At 48.8% G+C, this 20,563-nt stretch overlaps 1 protein-coding gene across 7 annotated transcripts in view; it reads right to left on the bottom strand.

Annotated features, from left to right (window-relative positions):
- Positions 1–659: 659 nt before the first annotated feature.
- Positions 660–20,563, bottom strand: part of TNFAIP8 (TNF alpha induced protein 8) — a 139,532-nt gene continuing 119,628 nt past the window's right edge. For 6 of the 7 annotated variants that reach the window (XM_027765893.1, XM_006162339.3, XM_027765895.1 and 3 more), the window contains one exon: positions 660–2,238. In XM_027765893.1, coding sequence (XP_027621694.1) covers positions 1,673–2,238 — 566 coding nt within the window. In that variant the 3' untranslated portion in view covers positions 660–1,672. Of the gene's footprint in view, positions 2,239–6,971; positions 7,120–20,563 lie in introns of those variants that run through there. The other variant, XM_027765894.1, reaches the window with a different exon arrangement.

Here is a 20,563-nt window from a genome sequence, read left to right as displayed (position 1 = left end):
TGCAGTATGAATATTCTTTGGTTTTCTCATCAACATAGCAAACAACGAAGTGAACAAAAACATCAATTAAATGAAAAAGTAACATTTTTTTTATTTCTCAAACCCTCTTAATCACAGAAAAGCATTCATTTTCAAGGTTCTATTCTCTTTTTTTTTTTTTTTTTTTTTTTTGGGGGAGGTGGAGGTTTTTGCCTTAGGGTGTGAGCACTAGCTAGAGAGAGAGGCAGAGACAGTGAGAGGGAAAGTGAGGAACCACCTGGGGTGGGGGGGAGGGGGATGGCCACGCCATAATTCCTGCTTCTCCATTCTCCTCCCAGGATCTCGGGCACGCACACACACGCATCCTACATGAGTTTCAAGCTATCAGGTCTGAGACCTGAAGCACGATGAGCCATGCGGGAGTCCAGAGATATAACTGCTATGCCACCTGCTGTCCCTAGTGTCATGTTCTTTAGCAGTATCTTTTCCTCTCATACCCCTAAGTTATACTGATGCACTCATCTCTAAAATAAAGATTGGTTGGGACCAGTAGTTGGCGTAATGGCTATGTCGCTGGACTCCCATGTAGTCGACCTTGGTTCAAGTCCTGGACCCGGTGGCTTAAACTCATGCCAGGCGCATATGCATGCATGCCCAAAATCCCAAGAGGAGAATGGAGGAGAAGGGATTGTGGCATGGCCATCCCCCCTGGGGGGTGATTTCTCGCTTTCTGTCTCTCTGTCTTTTTCTTTCTGGCGAGTGTACGTACCCTATAGCAAAAATCTCTAAAAAATTAAAGATTGGTTTATCTTTCTTGATTAATGCCATTTGCTTTTTATTGTCCCAACGCTAGCCCAATTTAGATTTTCCTGTCTTTTACATGTGCAATGGCTATTTAAAATGGAGATTTCACCTGCACATTTCCAAGATAATATGAAAGTTAAGCCTTAAGCAAGAGAGAGAGAGAGGCAGAGACAGTGAGAGGGAAAGTGAGAAACCACCCTGGGGGGGATGGCCACTCCACGAAAGGCCATGATATTTTGGGGAATGCTGAGTGTCACTGTGGGGACTACAAAGCAGGCCTTGATTCCAGAAGCATCTTCTTATATTGGACCTCATTCGTGTCTGACACAGTTCCTTTCACCAGTGTTGATTTCAGGGGCACCATTTTCTACTTTCTGAGGGCTAAGCCGACTGCCTCAGATGTAATTCTAGAATGGCAACGACACACTCTTTAACAAAAGAAGGGCGAACTTGAAAATGCAATTGTTTCACAAGGAGCAACAACAACAACAGAACATTCTGGCTTTTAAAACAAGATACATATACACAATAAGGAATAAAAGGCATTACAACACACAGCTTTGTATGTGTGCGACATAGCCGACGTGCCACCACACAGCTGCCTGTCCAAGGAGGCTCAGGCGAGGGGCAGACCGTCTCTCTCCACGGAGTCCGTGTCTGCACACCCATATCCGCTGCCCGCGAGGAAGCTTTGGACCAGGATTTGGGGCAATACGCTTTTCCGCAAATAAAACATCACAAAAGCACTATCGTTAACATCTGACAAGTGAACTGGGCACAGTGTTCCCGAACTATGTGTAACCCTTACAGAAATTCTTCTTTCCTTCATGCACCAGCGGTGCTCTTCTCTCTGGCCAGATCCTGAAGGTCGCCGTCGTAATTCACACGCTCAAATGTTCTCCTCATCCAACATTTTGTTGATTCCATCGCAGAGTTTTTGTAAGTGAGGCTTAAAATTTCCAAAGGGATTATACAAGGCAGCCAAAAAATCACAATCTGAAAAGTGGTCGAAGACGTTATTGACCCGTCCGTGCGACTTGGCGGTGAGGTGCCGCTGGATGATCTGGTGCAGCAGCTCGCGGCACTCGTTCAGCAGCCGGGAGAGCACGTGGCGGTCGAAGGTGTAGTCCACCTGGTGGAAGCTGACCACGGTCATGGCGAGCTGGTGGACCTTCTTCTTAAACTTCTCCATGAGCGCGAGCTCGTCCTGGTTGAACTGGTTGTTCCTGTAGAGGACGGCCAGCTTGATGACCGTCTTGATGAGGTTCTTGATGACCTTCTCCGCCTCCTTCTTGTTCTGGGTGTACTCCCTGGTCACTCTGTAGAGCTCGTCGAGCACCTCGCTGCTGGTGTCGTCGATGAGGGTGGTGGCGATGGACTTGGACACCATCTTCCCCAAGATCTTCTTCTGAGCCTGGACGGCCAGGTTTTTGGAATTAAACACATCTGTGGCCACTGGAAAAAAGAACAAAGGAGCAGGGGCAGGGAGAAGAAACGATGAGTAAATATCGGCAAGACCGGCAACTGCAAAGTGAGATGGTAAAACTGGGTGCAGCAGCATGCACCCCTAAGTGCCGAGGGGCGCCTGAGGCTGGCCTGGGTGGCACGGAGAGACCCAGTCTGAAAGAGCCGGGCATGGGGTGCCCTCTAGGGTCACAGCTACTTAGGACACTGAGGCAGGAGAAACATGACTCAGCAAGACTCTTGTCTTAAACAAAGGAGAGCCAGCAGGTGGCAGGATGGTTAAGGTGCTGGACTCTCACATGGTCGACTGTGGTGTGAGTCCCAAACCGGGCAGCTTGCTTTCTCATTTTCTCTTTCTCCCTCTCTCTGGTGAATTAAAATAATAATAAATACAATTAAATAATTATTTTTAAAATATCTACTTAATTTTATTTATTCATTCATTTATTTTAATTTGACCAGAGAGAAAGAGAGAGACAAACGGGAGGAGAGGGAGTGAGAAAATAAGCCACCAGGTCCAAACTGCAGTTGGCCAGGTGGAAGAGTCCAGCGCCTTAACTACCATGCTACTGCTGGCCCAAATCAAATAATTCTTTAAAAAATAAAACACCCACCAGATATCAGGGAGTATTTTCCCCCTCACTTTCCTACTATTCGTGGTTTGGCTCCCATCTATTGACATTAGTCTCTTCAGGAGAGTTTTTAATCTTATTTTCTACATTCTAGGCATTACGTTCTCATTTGTGGAACTAATGGGTAGACATCTATAGCCTTTAATGTCTTTGGCAAGTCAAATATTTTATACCTCCTGCGATGTAGTCAATTCTTTCTTTAGAAGAAAGGTGGTGACTTTTTAAAAAATAAATTTTGTGATTACAGAAACTGTTACGTCTCAGAAGGTGGAGACGTTTTTCTTTTTTTTTCCCCCCAGAGTCTAACTTTACAAAAAACAAAACACATTAAAAATATAAAATAAACTTGGGATCAGCAGATGGTGTTATGATTATGTTGCTGGACTTCCACGTAGCCGACCGTGGTTTGAGTTCTGGACCCGGTGGCTTGAAACTCACACCGGGCATGAATGAGTGTGTGTCCAAGATCCCAAGAGGAGAGTGGAGAAGAAGGGATTATGGAATGCGGTGTGGCCATCCCCCTTGGGATGTGATTTCTCACTCTGTGTCTCTCTCTCTGTTTGTCTGGCAAGCGCATGCACCTTATAGCAAATAATCGCTTAAATATATATATTTATATTTTTATTTATATATGTTATATAAATTCTATTTTATATTTATATATAATCAACTTAACACCTGTCCTATGGGCCATAGCAACCAGAAGAAATATAAAGAAATCCATTTAACCACCTTGAATTTGAACTTTCAGAAGTTGAGTGTCAGAAATACTCTTTGGAAAGTTCATTGTCATTTGCAATTTTTGATGAGTGGCTCCTGGTTTTCTTTTTTTAAATTTTTCTATATTTGGAAAAAATAACCACACTTAATGAAAGAATAAAATGTGCTACAAGAAAAACATACTTTGAAAAAGCTGATGGTTACTGCTTACTTCTGGAATTAATCCTAACCTCTTATTTGACAGATGGTTAAGATGCACATAGTAACACTGGATGTATTAAGTACGCATGAGACTCTATATGGAATGCTCCTAGCTTAGAGCCAGCCTGTGAAAACACTCAGTGAACACGTATTCTCCAAGCCGCTCAGCCTTTGTCTACCACAGTCCCTGCCGCTCTGTGTAAAAACTATTCCCTACATTTGCTTTCTCCTCTGCCTCCTAGGACCACCGACTCGCAGATCTCAGGGCGTCCACTCCACAGGGCCCAGGAGCAGCTGTTCTCTTGTACAGATCATTGTATAAGGCCAGGCCTGGGTGTTGGAAAGCCTTCACTTGGTAATTAAAGATAAAGGGCTGGCGCCAGCAGGTGGTGTGGTGGGTAAGTGTGGTGGTTAAGGCTCTGGACTCCTACTTGGCCGATTGCCATTTGAGCCTTGGACCCGGTGGCTTGAGAATCATGCCGAGGGCATGTGCCAGTGTGCCCCAAATTCAAAATCCTGAGAAGAGAATGGAGGAGAAGGGATTGCGACATGGACACACACACACACACACACACACACGCGCACACACACGCGCACACACCCACCCCTACCTTCTGGGATTTCTCACTTCGCTCTCACTGTCTCTCTCCAATGAGCACACACGCCCTATGGCAAAAACCTTTAAAAAAAGAGAAAACAAAACAAAAGAAAAAGATAAAGAGCTTAAAAACACAGATGCCTGGCTACTACAAGACTAACTTCTAGTCTAGATGGCCTCACGTCATCAGGAAGTGTAAAGGCAGCTGGACAAGTGCCCAGGCCAGGCCGGGAGGGCGTAAAGGCTGGACTCCCTGAATGTGGAGCTGCCATGTTAGACTGGAAAGCGGGGCACAGAGACCAAATCAGGTTTGAAATTCGAGCCAAAGTAGTGCATGGGTGTGAAATACCAGGAAGAAGTGGGGTTCCTAAGATTCCAGATTCCTTTTTTGAAGGCTGGGCTGGCCAGTCCATCCCTCTTCACATCTTCTGTTCTTATTAAATCTCACTGTCCCATCTACAGTTTCCAACATAAAGAGAAAACCTCAGTGGTGGCCGCAAAGTGGCTCCTGATAACAAAATGTCACTCATAAATACACAGTCCCACACAGCTATGGAAAAAACATCCTGATGCATCAGAAAGGAAGCCCTCACCATTCTCAAAATTTCAACTTCTATAACGTGAACTGAAACTGCAAAAGCAGAACTGAAAACTATTTTGAGAAAGAAAAGGAAAGTGAAAAACGGCCAATTCCTTGTAGGTGTTCGGGCATTTTTATGTTTTCATCATTTAAGCAACACTCTGTTTCCAGTCTTCAGCGACTGGTAAAAGAGCAAGTTAACTCACAGTACCTGGTTTGCATCAAAGGAAACCGCACATTTCTCGTTACTATTACCCTGCGAAGACCAGGACCAGCTTTAATTTCAGAACTCCTGTTACCAACCTTAACCACACCAGCCTGATCTAGAGAGGAAGAGCTATCCGACCGTTTTCAGACAATGCACATAACTAGGACTTCAGTAACCGAGTTTATGGAAAGCTGGGCAGCTATTCTGTTTCTAATCTTCTGGAACGTGGCAAGTCTCCATCCCGCCTGGCATTTCCTGTCTATCAGATGCACGCGTGTTACGCTGTGCGACATGGAGGGAGAGTCCTCTCTGCTCCTTTATCAAAGGCTGAGCTTGCAAGTTTGTCCCTCTTCTCGGCTAATTTTTTTTTTTTTTTTTTTTTGCCATGGGGTGTGTGCACTTGCCAGAGAGAAAGAAGAAGTGAGAAATCACCCCCGGGGGTGGCCAAGTTGCACTCTCTTCTCTACTCTCCTCTAAAGATTCTGGGTACACACACACGCCTGGCATATTTCTCAAGCTACCATATCCAGGCCTTGAACCTGCCAAGTTGGCCATGTGAGATCCAGCGCCTTAAGCACCGGCCACCTGCTAGCCCTCAGCTACTTTCCTTTTGAAATCTCACTGTCTCATTTAGTTTCAAATGCGAGGGAAAGCACACGACGGCCCAGCACTTGAACTCCCTGCGAGTGAATGTCACAGGCAGATCTGCCGCTGACTAAGCGAGATCGCCCCCACTTACTGGAGACCAGGTCGGAGCCAGGATGGGAAGTTCATCTCCGAGACTCACGTTTGTCCCTGAGGAACTCCAAACTCTGCCCGAGAAACCCAAACCGGGGGCTATGTCGCACGCTCCTCTTGCCCTGGGGGTCAGCCCAGGGCAGTTACAGGCGAGGAAGCTCTCCCTCTGTTCTACCAGGCAGGAGGCCGAGGGTTCGCTGCCCACTACCAGGGAAAGCTTTTCTGGAGCCCTCTGGAGGTTGCGGCTGAGAGTCGCTGGCCAGGCCATGTGGTCTGTGACGAGGAAACGTACATACCTTGTCTTCCAAATGAGCTGCTGTAGCCTCAGTCCGCTGTCAGTTCCACCCCTACCAGATCCTATAAAGGCCTGCAAATCTCAGAGCGAGGGCCGGCCTGAGCTGTCCTCGCCCCCGCGAGATCGCATCCATTCCCAGGGCTTCAGATCCCACCCACGTGCCAAGGACTCCCACGGTCTAACTCAGCCCCATCCTTTTCTGGACCTTCCTCTTCCTTGGAGTTTTACAGGCATCTCGAATGCTCCATGTCCCAGCCTGGGTCCTTGGCTCTCTCCTGCCCCAAGTGCTTCTCCTGCTCCATTCCTGACCATCTCAGCTGAGAACATGCCCCAGTCATGCAGTCTGGGAGTCGCCCACCACCCCTCGCTCTCCCAGTCCGGCCATGTTCCTTCCATCCCACCTGCCCATTCCCCTCCATCTCCACAGGCACTAGCGGAGTTCATGCCCCTTCTCCAGCTCTTCACACAGCGCCCAGAAGGTTTGTCTGCTTGTTCTAGCGTTTGCTATAGGGCTCCAGAGAGGGAAGGTGAGAAATCACCCACGGGAGACGGTCACACCGCAATCCCTTCTCCTCCACTCTCCTCGTGGAATTTTGAGCATGCATGCGTAAGCACCCAGCACATTTTCTAAGCCACCAGGCCCAAGAATCGAACCACACATTGTTTTTGAAACTGGAAATTAGAAACTGGTGCTCTCTTAGGTTCTTTGCTAATCATCACACCTCCTTGTTCCTCAAATCCTCCTCACGTACCTGTTTTCATAGTCCCTCTCCCTGCGAGGACCTCAGCTCCCCAAGGGCAGAGATGGCCTAGCTCATACTGTGTGTCATCTGGGGCCCAGAAGGGTGCCTGGTGCAGGAACAGAAGCCAACTCCCCACCTCTTCACAGTACTTAAGTATTTCTCTATGAAAACAGGTTGGCCTGCAAAATAAGAGTCTTAAACACACAGGTGGGCGCTTCTGTTTATTTGTTCCAAAGCTAGAGAAACAGGCATTTGTTTTACTGTGCCAAATAGGCGGTTTCCTTCCCTTTAAGTGCACACCAGAGTGTGGTTCCTCTTCCTGCCATCAGCCAGTCGCTCGAAGAGCTCTCTTGTACAACAATGGGAAAATGCTGTAAATATTTAGAGTAAAAACAAGGTGCAGAGGCTTTCAACTCGAACTGCAGTGGAAGATGCCACAGCCCGCCTCTACTCTGGCAGGATCTGTGTTTACCTGTGTGACAGAGAGGTGGACGCAGGCGTGCCCAGGGAAGCAGGGAAGGTGTGCGAGACGTCCTTAGGGGACGGTGCTTTAGTACTGACTCAGCGTCCTACCCACTAGGATGAATTCGCTTGTGTTCTTGGAAATAGACATGCAGATTGCTGACTAATGAAAAATGATGCCGCCAATCAAGAATATACAAAGAACGACCAACATGCTAAAACTGTAAAAGATTCGTATTTCGTTTGTCTTTTTTTGGAGGGGGAGGTTTACGCTCGCCAGACAGAGACAGAGAGACAAAAAGTGAGAAATCACCCCCCAGGGAGGATGGCCACGACGCAATCTCTTCTCCATTCTCCTCTCAGGATTTTGGGCATGCACGCACATGTGCCCGGCGTGAGTTTTAAGCCACTGGGTCCAGGATGCAAACCGCAGTCGCCTACATGGGAGTCCAGAGACATAGCCATTACACTAACTGCTGGTTCCAAAGATTCGTATTTCGATATAAGGTGCAGGGCTAGCAGGTGATGTGGGAGTTAAGATCCACATGGTGACCACATGGTTTGAGATCTGGATGTAAAGGCTTGAAAAACCTGCCAGGTGTGGGACCAGAGTTAGCGTAATGACTATGTCACTGGACTCCCATGTAGTCAACTGCAGTTTGAGTCCTGGATCTGGTGGCTTAAACTCACACTGGGCGCGTGTGCGTGCCCAAGATCCCAAGAGGAGAATGGAGGAGAAGGGATTGTGGCATGGCCATTCCCCCTGGGGGGTGATTTCTCACTTTCTGTCTCTCTGTCTCTCTCTGTCTTTCCAGTGAGCACACACGCCATATAGCAAAAACCTCTCAAAAATAAATAAATAAATAATAATAAAAACCTGCCAGGTGTATGTGTATGTGCCCAAAGTCCTGAGAGGAGAATGGAGGAACAGGGGTTGCAGCATGGCCACTCCCCTTGGGGATGCATTCTCACTTTCGCTCTGTCTCTTTCCAGTGGGTGCACTTGTTATACAGCAAAAATATTTTTTAAAATGGAAAGAAATAAAGTAAAAAAGGTCAGCCATAGTGCAGTGGTAACGTATATTCTGCGACTCTGAGGCCACATGGACGGTCTCCAGTTTGTATTCTGAGTCTTCCTACGCCTACCCGGTGTGTGTGTGAGTGAGCACGTGTGTGTGTGCGCACGCACACAGGCCCATGAGCTGGGCTGGCTGAGGCTGGGTTAGGATTCTATTGGCGGGCCTGCTTTCTCTCCTTCCACTACCTCTTTTTCCTCCCGTCCATCTCTCTTTCTTTTATGAAAAAAAAATAAAGATAAGCTTAAAGGAGGAAACAGAGGGCCAGCCTGTGTCCTGGTGGTTAAGGCAGCTGGCTCCCACATAGCTGATCACACGACTCAAGTCTTGGACCAGGTAGCTTGAAACACATGGACACCTAAGCATGCAGGCCCAAAATCTGAAAGGGAGGGGAAGATGGAGGAGAAGGGACTGCAGCTGACCATGCCCCATGGGGGTGCTTCCCTGAAACCCCCGGCCCCGCCATCAACCACGTGTGTCCTCTGGCAATTTTTTTTTTTTAAAAAGGAGAAGGAAGTAGGGTGTAAATGCGATTTTGTACTTATCTTTCCTTTCTTCCTCTCTGTCTCTATATTTCATTTCTCCACTTAATATTTGCTGTAGACCAAATTGGTATTTGGGGAATCATGATTTTAAGCATCAAGAACTAAAAAGTTGGAGACAAATGCTGATGGTAAAAATATACTGGCCCCTACATACAAGAAAAAAATGTTCTTAGAAGGAAAAATAAAAAAATTCATAATTAGTAAAACTATCTAGAAAACTATAATTAATAAGACATTATAGTTTTCTGAAAAAGAACAAGAATGCCCTGCAACATAACTACTCCCATTGCGAATCTGCTAACACAATGAAGTACTCAAGTCGCTTTCCTGACGGCCTCACTAGCAAATGCAGAATTTTTCACACACCCAACCTCTTGTTATCTTTGGAACTTCCCAGCAGTGACTACAGACGCACAGGTCATTGCAAATTCTTGCCTAGTTAAAATGTGATCCAGTTGGCCTGGTATTAGCAAGGATGGAAAAGAAAACAACTGAAGAGCATGCCTGGCTGTTACGGTCTGCTCATAAAAGTTCTCTGAGTATATAAAACCTCAGCTCTCTTCCATCGGAGTACTTCCATCTCTAAATGGGGCTGGTAAAAAGGCAATTTTGGGGTTAAGAAAGCGGCCAGAACCAAGCGTAAGCACTGACACCAGAAGGTGGAGGGCTGAGCAGGACTGGCAACGCTTCAGGAGAAAAGGAACGCTCGGGAAGGGCAGTGGCAGGTCCATGACACCAATTTCCATACGTGAAAATCCCAAGGTGAGGAATTCAGCAGCTTAGAAACCATCAGATAGCAAAGGGAAAGAAAAAAGGAGCATGCAACGGGCCAGCAGGTGGCGTGGTGGCGTGAGCAGCCAGATCCCACGTGGCCGAAGGCGCAGTTCTTCCATCTGGCAGCTTGAAAAACACAGTGGGCCTGCCGGTATCTCCCACATCCCAAGAGGACAATGGAGGAGAAGGGATTATGGCATGGCCATCTCCCCTTGGGGGTAATTTCTCACTTTCTCTCTCGCCCTAGCGAATGCATGCACCCTACAGCAGAAATAAAACAAAAACAAAAATGAAAACAAAATCGAAGAGTGTGCAGTGTCGGGAATAGGCCAACAGCGGGGCAGCAGGGACAGGAACTGTAGGGGCCGCCCTGAGGGCCAGGGGCAAGCTGGACAGCCTCCCTGCTCAGGTACGTCCCTAAGACGAAGCCACCATCCAGAGAAAGAAGGAAAGTACCACGCGCCTCAGCCAGAAAGCCGCCCGAGTCACACAGACAGGCTGTCACACAGGAGAACGGCCTGTGGAGGGCAGAGTCTGGGTCCTCAGCCCGACACTGCATGCACACTCCGTGCACACCTGCTCTCCGGACCCCCGTGGGTAAGGACCGGCGACACACAACCCCACAGAGACAAGCTGCCACTCTATGCCTCAGGCCAATTCTAGAAAACACACACTCAGATGAACAGGGAACAGTGAAGTCGACAGATGTCAGGAGGAATGATGGCTCTCAAATGTTGCCCTGCACCGATACCACTGGCGTCTTCTTCCTTCCTGCTGTGCCACCCCGCAGTGCTCACAGCCGGGGAGGAGGCTGGGCAATGGTTCAAGGCCGCAGCTCACTCTGACCTGGGCACACTCTGAGCAGCCCGCAGAGGAGAGCCTGCATCGGTCCGTTCCATACTCGGGGCACCTTCCAGGGAGTCCCAGGAGCCACCTGACACCCTTCCAGAGTCCCTCCACTGCCCCTTACTTGGCTACCACACGAGTGCCAAGTGCAGAGGCCCACGGCATCACATGGGCTCTCTACGGAGGTGCCAATCAAATGGTCCATGTGGAGGCCGCGTGCAGGCGTGGGCAGGCCGGCGCTGTCCCCAGCAGGCTGCCAGGAGCTGCAGGAGAGGCTGCGGCTCGACTCGGGGCCCACCCTAACAGCTGGGTGCAGAGCTACTTGGGATGCTGATGCCAGTTACAACTGAGCAGCAAGACCCTGTCTAAAAAGCCAAAAATGTGCCCCACGCACGGAGCTGCGGTCGACTCCTGGCTTCCCTGTCCACCTGCGCTGCTCTTGGGATTCTCCTGAGTGAACAGTGAGAGCTCGCTGGCCTCCTCGCCAGTGACGACGTTCTGAAACGCCTACGATGTATCTGTACGAGTCAGGAGTTACCCTCCTTAAAAACACACACAAATATTTTTAAATTATTTATTTAATTTTATTTATCATTATCATCATCATTTTTTAAAATTTGCTACAGGGCATGTGTGCTCACCAGGGAGAGAAAGAAAGGAAGAGAGAAAGCCACCCAGTGTGGGACTTGAACCGCAGTTGGCCATGTGGGAGTTCAGCGCCTGACCTTCCACATTGCTGCTGGCCCCCATTCTACACTTTTTTCCTCAAAAATCTTTTACGTGAGCAGGCTGCAGTAGGGAACCTTCAGTGCACTGTGTTTCCCGTGGCCACTTCTTCCCCAGGATTCTGGAAAAGTACAGCACACTGTTAGAAGTCCAAACCCTCCGTGGCTGCTGGTTCCACGGACAAGCACGCTGCTCAGGGTTACTGAGACTGTGTCCTCGCCTGTCAGGTGAGGACAACGCTCCCCCCTCTGGGAGCTGTCCAGGGACGGGAGGACATGGAGCACAGGAGCGTCTCCCACACTGCCTCACAGAGCAGCCTTCACAGATTTCTCTAAAGAACGCAACCAACAGGGCTGGCCCTGCAGCCTGGGGGTGAAGGGAGCCAGGTCCCACATGGACAACTGCCGTCTGAATCCTGGCCCTGGCAGCTGGAAAGTCACGTGTGTGTACAAACATGCCCCAGATCCCCAAATCCCAACAGAGTAAAGAGATGGAGGAGAAGGGAGAAGGGGTGGTGACATGACCGTGCTCCATGGGGGCATGGGGTGTAGCTTCTCCTCCCTTCTCTCTGGTGAGCACACCCATCCTCTGACAAATTTATATATATATATATGTGTGTGTGTGTGTGTGTGTGTGTGTGTAGAGAGAGAGAGATACACACACATATATATACTCAAACAAACTTCAGATATGCTCTGACATTCTTTACTGCTGGATCACATTTGGTCAAAATAATGAAACCCTGAGTAAGCAGGCAGTGTGGAGGTTAAGATTCTGGTTCCCACATGGCTGACTCCAGGGTTCGAGCTCCAAACACAGCAGATTGAAATCACGCCAGACACGTGTGCCCACTGTGCACACGTGCTCGAAATCCTGAGAGGAGACTGGAGGAGAAGGGACTGTGGCATGGCCATCCTCCCTAGGGGGTTATTTCTCTCTCTCTGGTGAGCACACATGCCCTATAGCAAAAACAAAACAAAACAAACAAAAACTTTAAAAATTTAATCAGCTCCTTCTGGATGAATTATGGAATGGAGAAATGCAAAATCCCAGACGCTAAGTGAAAGCAGATACTTCACTTCAGGTTGGTTAAGGGGGGATTCTATTTCCTTTTCCATGATGGCATGTAAAAAAAATAAAAAATAAAACAGAGCGTCCTGAACCTGTCATTAGAAGAGATGTTCTCTTTTTGGAGGTGCTAAATCTCTTTGCAGTGTGTGTGTGTGTGTGTGTGTGTGTGTGTAGAGAGAGAGAGATACACACACATATATATACTCAAACAAACTTCAGATATGCTCTGACATTCTTTACTGCTGGATCACATTTGGTCAAAATAATGAAACCCTGAGTAAGCAGGCAGTGTGGAGGTTAAGATTCTGGTTCCCACATGGCTGACTCCAGGGTTTGAGCTCCAAACACAGCAGATTGAAATCACGCCAGACACGTGTGCCCACTGTGCACACGTGCTCGAAATCCTGAGAGGAGACTGGAGGAGAAGGGACTGTGGCATGGCCATCCTCCCTAGGGGGTTATTTCTCTCTCTCTGGTGAGCACACATGCCCTATAGCAAAAACAAAACAAAACAAACAAAAACTTTAAAAATTTAATCAGCTCCTTCTGGATGAATTATGGAATGGAGAAATGCAAAATCCCAGACGCTAAGTGAAAGCAGATACTTCACTTCAGGTTGGTTAAGGGGGGATTCTATTTCCTTTTCCATGATGGCATGTAAAAAAAATAAAAAATAAAACAGAGCGTCCTGAACCTGTCATTAGAAGAGATGTTCTCTTTTTGGAGGTGCTAAATCTCTTTGCAGCAGTAGGCCCAGTTCTGTGAAGACTCTGACAGGTGATGGAAGGGGATTCTGCCTAGAGAAAACTGGCTGGTCAAGATGACGGGAAGGGAACAAGCAGTTAGTGTAATGGCTATGTCGCTGGACTCCCACGTAGTCGACAGCGGTTCGCGTCCCGGACCCAGTGGTTTAAAACTCACGCCGGGCGCGTGTGCGTGCGTGCCCAAGATCCCGAGAGGAGAATGGAGGAGAAGGGATTGCGGCATGACCATCCCCCCTTGGGGGTGATTTCTCGCTTTCTGTCTCTCTGTCTCTCTCTGTCTGTTTGGCGAACGCACGCGCCCTATAGCAAAAACCTCTCAAAAAAAAAAAAAAAAAAGATGACGGGAGGACAGGAAGTCCACAGCATGCAAGGCTGTGCGGCCGGGGCAGGATGCAAAGGAAACAAGCCAGAAGCAAGACCAAGAGAAATGCCACCGGGAAAGCCACCGCAGCCAACGCATCGCTGCAGCCTCTGCATTCTCACGTGCACTTCTGCAGCCCAAGAGAACCAGAGACGGGGTGGGCAGGAAGCCCAGCAAGATCAGTGCCAATGATAGACTCAGAGCCAAAGGTCCTGGACTGGAAACTTGGGGGCAATTTAATTTCACTTTGGGGAGGCTTAAATTAAATTTACAAATCTGAAAACACTGGGTACCATGCTAGGCCCCGACAGACTCAAATGAACACGTGTTTTGTAACCGATTACACGCAGACACCAAGGGCAGGGCGTCCGGCTCACTGCTCTCTCCACTCCCTTCTCTAGAGCCTCTAGCAGCCAGATCTGCAGACAAGAAAACATAGCCCTGAAGGAGGCCCCGTGAAGCCATTCCCGGTGTGACCTCGGGCTATTTCTGCTGCTTTAATCCTGGAACCTCTTCACGATTTGGGGTTCGACTGTGTGCCCTATATTCCTGCGGCCTAGTTTTGTGATGATTTGGAAAATGTCATTTCCCGAGTTGCAACTTCCCCAACTTACATGGGAGCGATCTCCGCCCTGTTCCTGTCCAGCTACTTCAGGAATCACGGGATGCCGCGACGGCTGCCGTGTACACAGCTGGGACACGTGTGCTGCTCCTCGTCAGCACGGGGAGGGGAAAAGCTGGGGGACAGTTCTAGGAAGTGCTTCAGCTCGACTCCAAAGACCAAGTCTCATAAACATCAGGACAGAGGTTTCCGGAAGAAATGAATTTTGTGGGTACCCACAGTCAGAGCAAAGGGGTTACAGTCAGGAGAACCCACTGGCTGCACCAGAGAGAGAGACAACGGTAACGATGAACAGGAATACTAGCAGGGCCCGCTCCGTGGTGCAGTGGTAATGCGCTGCTCAGAAGCTGTGTCCCACAGGACAGGGCGACCGGTGTTCAAGTCCCTGGTCCTGCCAGCCGGAACCGTGCCAGGCCCAGGTGTTAATGCCCAAGACCTGCTGGGCTGAAGGGCTGGAGGAACGTGAATGCAATGCGGCCAGACCCTGTAGAGGGCGCTCCTCCCTCCTGCCTGTGCATGTGCACGTGCTCAACCATGAATGAAAAAAATAATAATAATTCTAAGTACCATTTTAAAAACCTGCACTACATTATCCTTGGAACTGCCCGGAACTTGCATCAGCTCATGGCAGCTTTACATCCCTAAGAAGGTCATTATTCTACCGGTTTACAGCCAAGAGAACTAAGACTAAAGACATGCTTACTTTCTCACTGGCAGAGCTAAATCTGAGCCCAGGTATGTCCAACCCAAGGCATTCTCTGAGTAATTACATTTCTCTAGATGGGCTTTAGAAAAGAGGCTTCTTCTTTTTTTAGAGGTTTTTGCTATAGGGCACATGCACTCACCAGAAAGTCAGAGAGAGACAGAGAGACAGAAAGTGAGAAATCACCCCCTAGGGGGGATGGTCACGCCGCAATCCCTTCTCCTCCATTCTCCTCTCGGGATCTTGGGCACGCATGCACACGCGTCCGGTGTGAGTTTTAAGCCACCGGGTCCAGGACTCGAACCGCGGTCGACTACGTGGGAGTTTGGCGACATAGCCATTACGCTAACTGCTGGTCCCAAGAGGCTTCCTCTTGAAAGTGTGGGAACATCTAATAATACACAGCTAAGTGAAGTGAAACAAAAGAAATATATCAGACCAGGTCTCCTCGGAGGAAGGAAATAGACCATAAATAAGGTAGATCGACCCAGCTGGGCTTGAAACAGTCTGCACTTCCAGGGAAGAACCTGAGCAGCTCCAAACATTTAAGAAATAAAATCTAGAGGCCTGACAGTGACCAGCGGTGACATAACACGCTGTGAGGCGATCCCACAGGGCGAGGTTCCCGGTTCAAGTCCAGAGACCTCCCTGAGTGTGTTGGGCAGAGCTTTCCTGTGGTCCAGGGACGTCTAGGGGTGGGTTGAGGTGTCAAGACTCTGTGGAGGGGGCTCTCTCACTCTCTCTTTCTCTGTCATTCATGGAAAAAATAAGTGAACTTAAATAAATTAAAATATAAATTAAAAACAAAACAAACAAACAAACAAAAAACAGGGCTTACAAGTGGCATTGTGCTTACTTAAGATGCTGGGTTCCCACATGGCCTGTGGGTTTGAGTCCCGGACCTGGCAGCCAGGAAATCATGCCAGGCATGTCTGTTTCTAAAATCCCTAGAGAAGAGGGGATTGTGGCGTGTCCATCTCCTCCGGGGGGGATTTCTCACTTTGTCACCCTCCAGCACATGACCTACCCACTCCATGCCTCATAGTATAAACGTGTTAGTGGATCCTCTGTAAAAGGACCCTGGAAGTCATGAATAAGCCAAGGAGAAGCCTTCCCTGCTGTCCTCATCCTCGAAACCAGACCAAGGGGACCATGGTATGCATGTGCTGGAGGGTGCATTGGTTTACACTCCCAATGGGCCACCTGTGCAGAGGGTGCTGTCGGTAATTTACTCCATGACGACAGGTCTGCGATGGCCCCAGCTCCGTGTAAGGAGTCACCCCACTCCAGAGGAAATAAGAAAGGCCCAAAGTACAGATTTACCCACATGGTCAACACCTGAGAAATCTTCCCCAAACATTAATAAGTTTTTATTCAAAACTATGTTAATAACAAACCAAAAAACTAGTTCTTCAAGAAAGTAAGAGGAGTCTTTTTTTTTTTTTTTTTTGGAGAGGTTTTTGCTATAGGGCGCGTGCGTTCGCCAGACAGACAGAGAGAGACAGAGAGACAGAAAGTGAGAAATCACCCCCCAAGGGGATGGCCATGCCGCAATCCCTTCTCCTCCATTCTCCTCTCACATGCACCCAGCGTGAGTTTAAGCTACCAAGTCCAGGACTCGAACTGTGGTCAACTACATGGGAGTCAATCTACATAGCCAATACGCCAACTGCTGGTCCCAGTAAGAGGAGTCTTATGAGAAAAACACTTTCTCTAGTTGAGTAAGTCTGGGAAGTAGAGCATACGATGGTCCCCTTGGTCTGGTCTTGAGGATGAGGACAGCAGGGAAGGCTTTCCCTTGGCTTATTCATGACTTCCAGGGTCCTTTTACAGAGGCTCCACTAACACGTTTATACTATGAGGTCAGTGAAAATTACTGTCTAGTCATCGACAAGCGTTCTCATAGTCCTCTGGACTGGACCCCGGCTATCCTGGGCCCACAGGGGAGAGCAGGCCCAGGGACCAGCAGCACCAGGTAACGTGGCCAGGTCAAGCATGGGCCCTAGACACAGCCCATCTGGGTCAGATCTGCCTCTTCCAGCGAGTATTCAAGGCCTTGGGCCAGATGACCTACCCACTCCATACCTCAGTTTCTTCATCTGCAAACGGGAAGACCTAAGGTTTTCTTTTTCTTTTTTCTTTTATTTTCTTTTTGACAGGTTTTTGCTATAGGGCGCATGCGCTCGCCAGACAGAGACAGACAGAGAGACAGAAAGCGAGAAATCACCCCCCAGAGGGGATGGCCATGCCACAATCCCTTCTCCTCCATTCTCCTCTCGGGATCTTGGGCACGCATGCACACGCGCCTGGCGTGAGTCTAAGCCACTGGGTCCGGGACTCGAACCGCAGTCGACTACGTGGGAGTCCAGCGACATAGCCATTACGCTAACTGCTGGTCCCTGAGACCTAAGGTTTTCATGAGGACTGATGAAAATGACCCATACAGAGTGTTAGAGTCATGCCAGGTGGAAATCGCTGGGCCGGTCTGAGTTAGCGACGATGACGACGGTCACAGTTATCACTCTCCTCATATTAAGCAGGAGTTTGTCGAAGTTCACAGGTCTTGTGATCAGGACTCACAGAACAGGAGTAAGGGGAGAGGAGAGAACACGACCATCATTCAACAGTCACTTCTGCCGAGTGTCTGCATGGAACAGATGCACTGGTCGCAAAGAGAGGTAGCACCGCCCCTTCTCTCCAGGCACTCAGCCTGCCATGGCGTGGTGCCGTGTGTTTGCTGGGGAGGGGGTGGTGGAACGAGCACCCAGCTAGGCAGAATGTACCAGAAGTTCCATTACAGAAATATGAAAAATGCAGTTGTAGCCAAGAGAGGACCTTGATTTTGCCAGGTGGGGTGATGGAGGGAGGCTAGGTTTGAGGAGGGTTGTGCTAAAGGAGATAGATGGACCTTGAAAAAGGAAAGTCTGCCTTACTAAGGAAATGTGGCCATGCCCAGAGCTGACCTGCAGAGCCCGGCCTGTCTAGTCAGGAACTAGGACTTCTGCCCGCTGTATGTCAAAAACCCCAAGGACGTGTGTATTCTAGAAACAAGACAGACAATACACCTGTAACTCATCAAGGCCCAGGAAATACTACGAAGATCCTCAATTCTCAAGAATGTTCTGGCAGAAAGGACAGATACAGCAAGAGCTGGGGTGGGATTCTCAGTGTCATGGCGTCTGCACAGAAGTGCCTGGAAGCTTCTTAACTGCTGGACCAGGGGCCGGCGGGGGGCATGGTGGTTGGGGCACTGGAATTCCACATGGCTAACCATGGTTCGAGTCCTAGACCTGGAGGCTTGAAGATCACACCAGGCACATCTGTGTCTGAGCCCAAGATCCCAAGAGGAGAACGGGGAAGACAGAGGAGCAGAGGCTGCTTCTAGATGATACTTCAAAGCCCAGTTTGAACAGGACGTAACTCTATCACTAGGAGACATCTAGGTGTGAAAAAACAAATCCTATAATCGTGTATGCAGAAATGATTTCAGTGAACTCGTCTTTAATTAAATGAACTGTTCCTTATTATGTTAAATTAGGATATGCTAGGTTTTCTTAACTTTTCAATTAAGATGGATTTACTGGACCAGCAGATGGCTTAGCAGTTACGTCGCTGGGCTCCCACATAGTCAACCGTGGTTCGAGTCTCGGACCCAGAGGCTTGAAACTCATGTGCTTGCGTGCCCAAAATCCTGGGAGGAGAGTAGAGGAGAAAAGACTGTGGCATGGCCATCCCCCTTGGGGGGGTGATCTCTCACTTTTGGCCTCTCTGTCTCTCCGGAGAGCACATGTGCCCTGAGGCTTCCCAGTGTTGATCTAATCCAACCTCCCACTGGGAAGTAGAGGAATATCTTCTGCACGGCTCTGGGATTTTCCGCTCTGCCAGAGGCCTGGCTCCTGATGAATATTTACATTCATGCATCGCTTAGGAGACCAGCAACAGACCTTAAAAGCCAGCACATCGGCGTGAAGCTTAGTTACTGAAAAGAGGCGTCCATGGTCAACACGCCCGTTCTGGTCTCATCAGGTTGCCCCTGGCCACTTAATAAGACCACCAGACAACACAACTACAGTGACATGATACAGCCCTGAGGTTCGCCAAGTCATGTCATGACACTTTCACACGCATTTCTGGTTTGGTTCTGCCATTATTGATTTAATTATTGTATAGGTTTTCGCGTTAAGGCATGTGCACTTGCCAGAGAGAGAGAGTGAGGGAAAAAGTGAGAAATCACGCCCCACGCCCCCCCTCCCCCCCCCCCCCACACAGGCACGCCGCTACGCCTTTTTTTGAAGGATGGCCATGTCGTAATCCCTTCTCCATTCTCCTCGCAGGACCTTGGGCATGCACACACAGGCTCCTGGAGTGAGTTCCAAGCCACCGGATCTGGGAATTGAACCGTGGTCAGCCATGTGGGAGTCTAGCAATGTGACCGCTATGCCATCTGCTGACCCTGTACTGCTATTATTGAGCCCTGAGGGAGCCAGACAAGAGGGCCACGCTCAGGAGTGAAAGGACTTACCGGGGTACATAATGAGTAGCAAAGCAGAGGCACTCAATTGAGAAAAGAAAGTTAAGGTAAATGTCCATTGTTCGTGAACTTTTTCTTTATTTGCCTTAGGGCATGTGCCAGTGACAGAGGGAGAGGGAGAAAGCCAATCCCAGTGGGGTGTGGTCATGCTGCAATCGCTGTTGGGAATTCGGGCATAAACACACACACATCCAGTTGTTTTCAAGCCACCGGGCCGGGATTTGAAGCGTGGTCAGCCATGTGAAATCTGTCTCTCTTCACCAATAGGCTACAGGGCCAACCCTGTTTATGAAAATTTCTATCAAGTGTCACAGCATTGCAGAGCTATCTGCAGACTCCCACTTCTTAGACTTTGTCTGCTCTCCCAGATCAAGGAGCTCTGAAACCAGAGTGGAGCTGGGTCTTACAGGACCGACAGCAAGCTGGATGTCTGCCTAACCCTGCCTCTGCTGGTGCCCGAAAAAAGTGCTGCTCGCCCCGTAAGTCTCTGTTCAAATGCCAGGTCTTCCAGTGGCCAGAATACACCTTTCGTTCTAACCGCCTTCTTCTGCCCGGAAGCAAGGTAAAATCCTATCTTTATTGCACACGGTCCTTGACAAGACAGGCGCCATGCCTACTGCCCGCCATCTTCTTCAGAGCGCTAGCACGAGCCCACGAGCTGGCACGAGTGAGCCAACCCTGCCTCATGAAACCCACCAATGTCTGTGACAGCAGTTCATGAAGCTGTGTCAGCAAAGCAGTTCAGCTCCTCATATCCAGAGTTGCACACATGAATTTACTTGTACTCAATGGATAAAAACATAACCCTAGGCCCAGCAGGTGGTGTGGTGGTTAAGGTGCTGGATTCCTACACGGCCAACTGTGGTTTGAGTCCTGGACCTGGAGGCTTGCTTTCTCTCTCTTTCTCTGGTGAACACATGTGCCTTATAGGAAATTTGAAAAATAATAACACCACATAAATAAAATAAATACTTCTTTAAAACAAAACACCACCAAGACAAAACAAAATACCATAGCCCTAAATACAGGATGTTAAATACTGTCTTAAAGGAGAAGAACCTGTGTAAAAGAGATCTTTTCCTTTTCTGTTTTTTGTTTTTGGAGAGGTTTTAGCCATAGGG

The sequence above is a fragment of the Tupaia chinensis genome, unplaced genomic scaffold, assembly GCF_000334495.1.
Source record: "Tupaia chinensis unplaced genomic scaffold, TupChi_1.0 Scaffold139897_1, whole genome shotgun sequence".
Lineage (NCBI taxonomy): Eukaryota > Metazoa > Chordata > Mammalia > Scandentia > Tupaiidae > Tupaia > Tupaia belangeri.
This window is presented reverse-complemented; position numbering and strand designations above follow the sequence as displayed.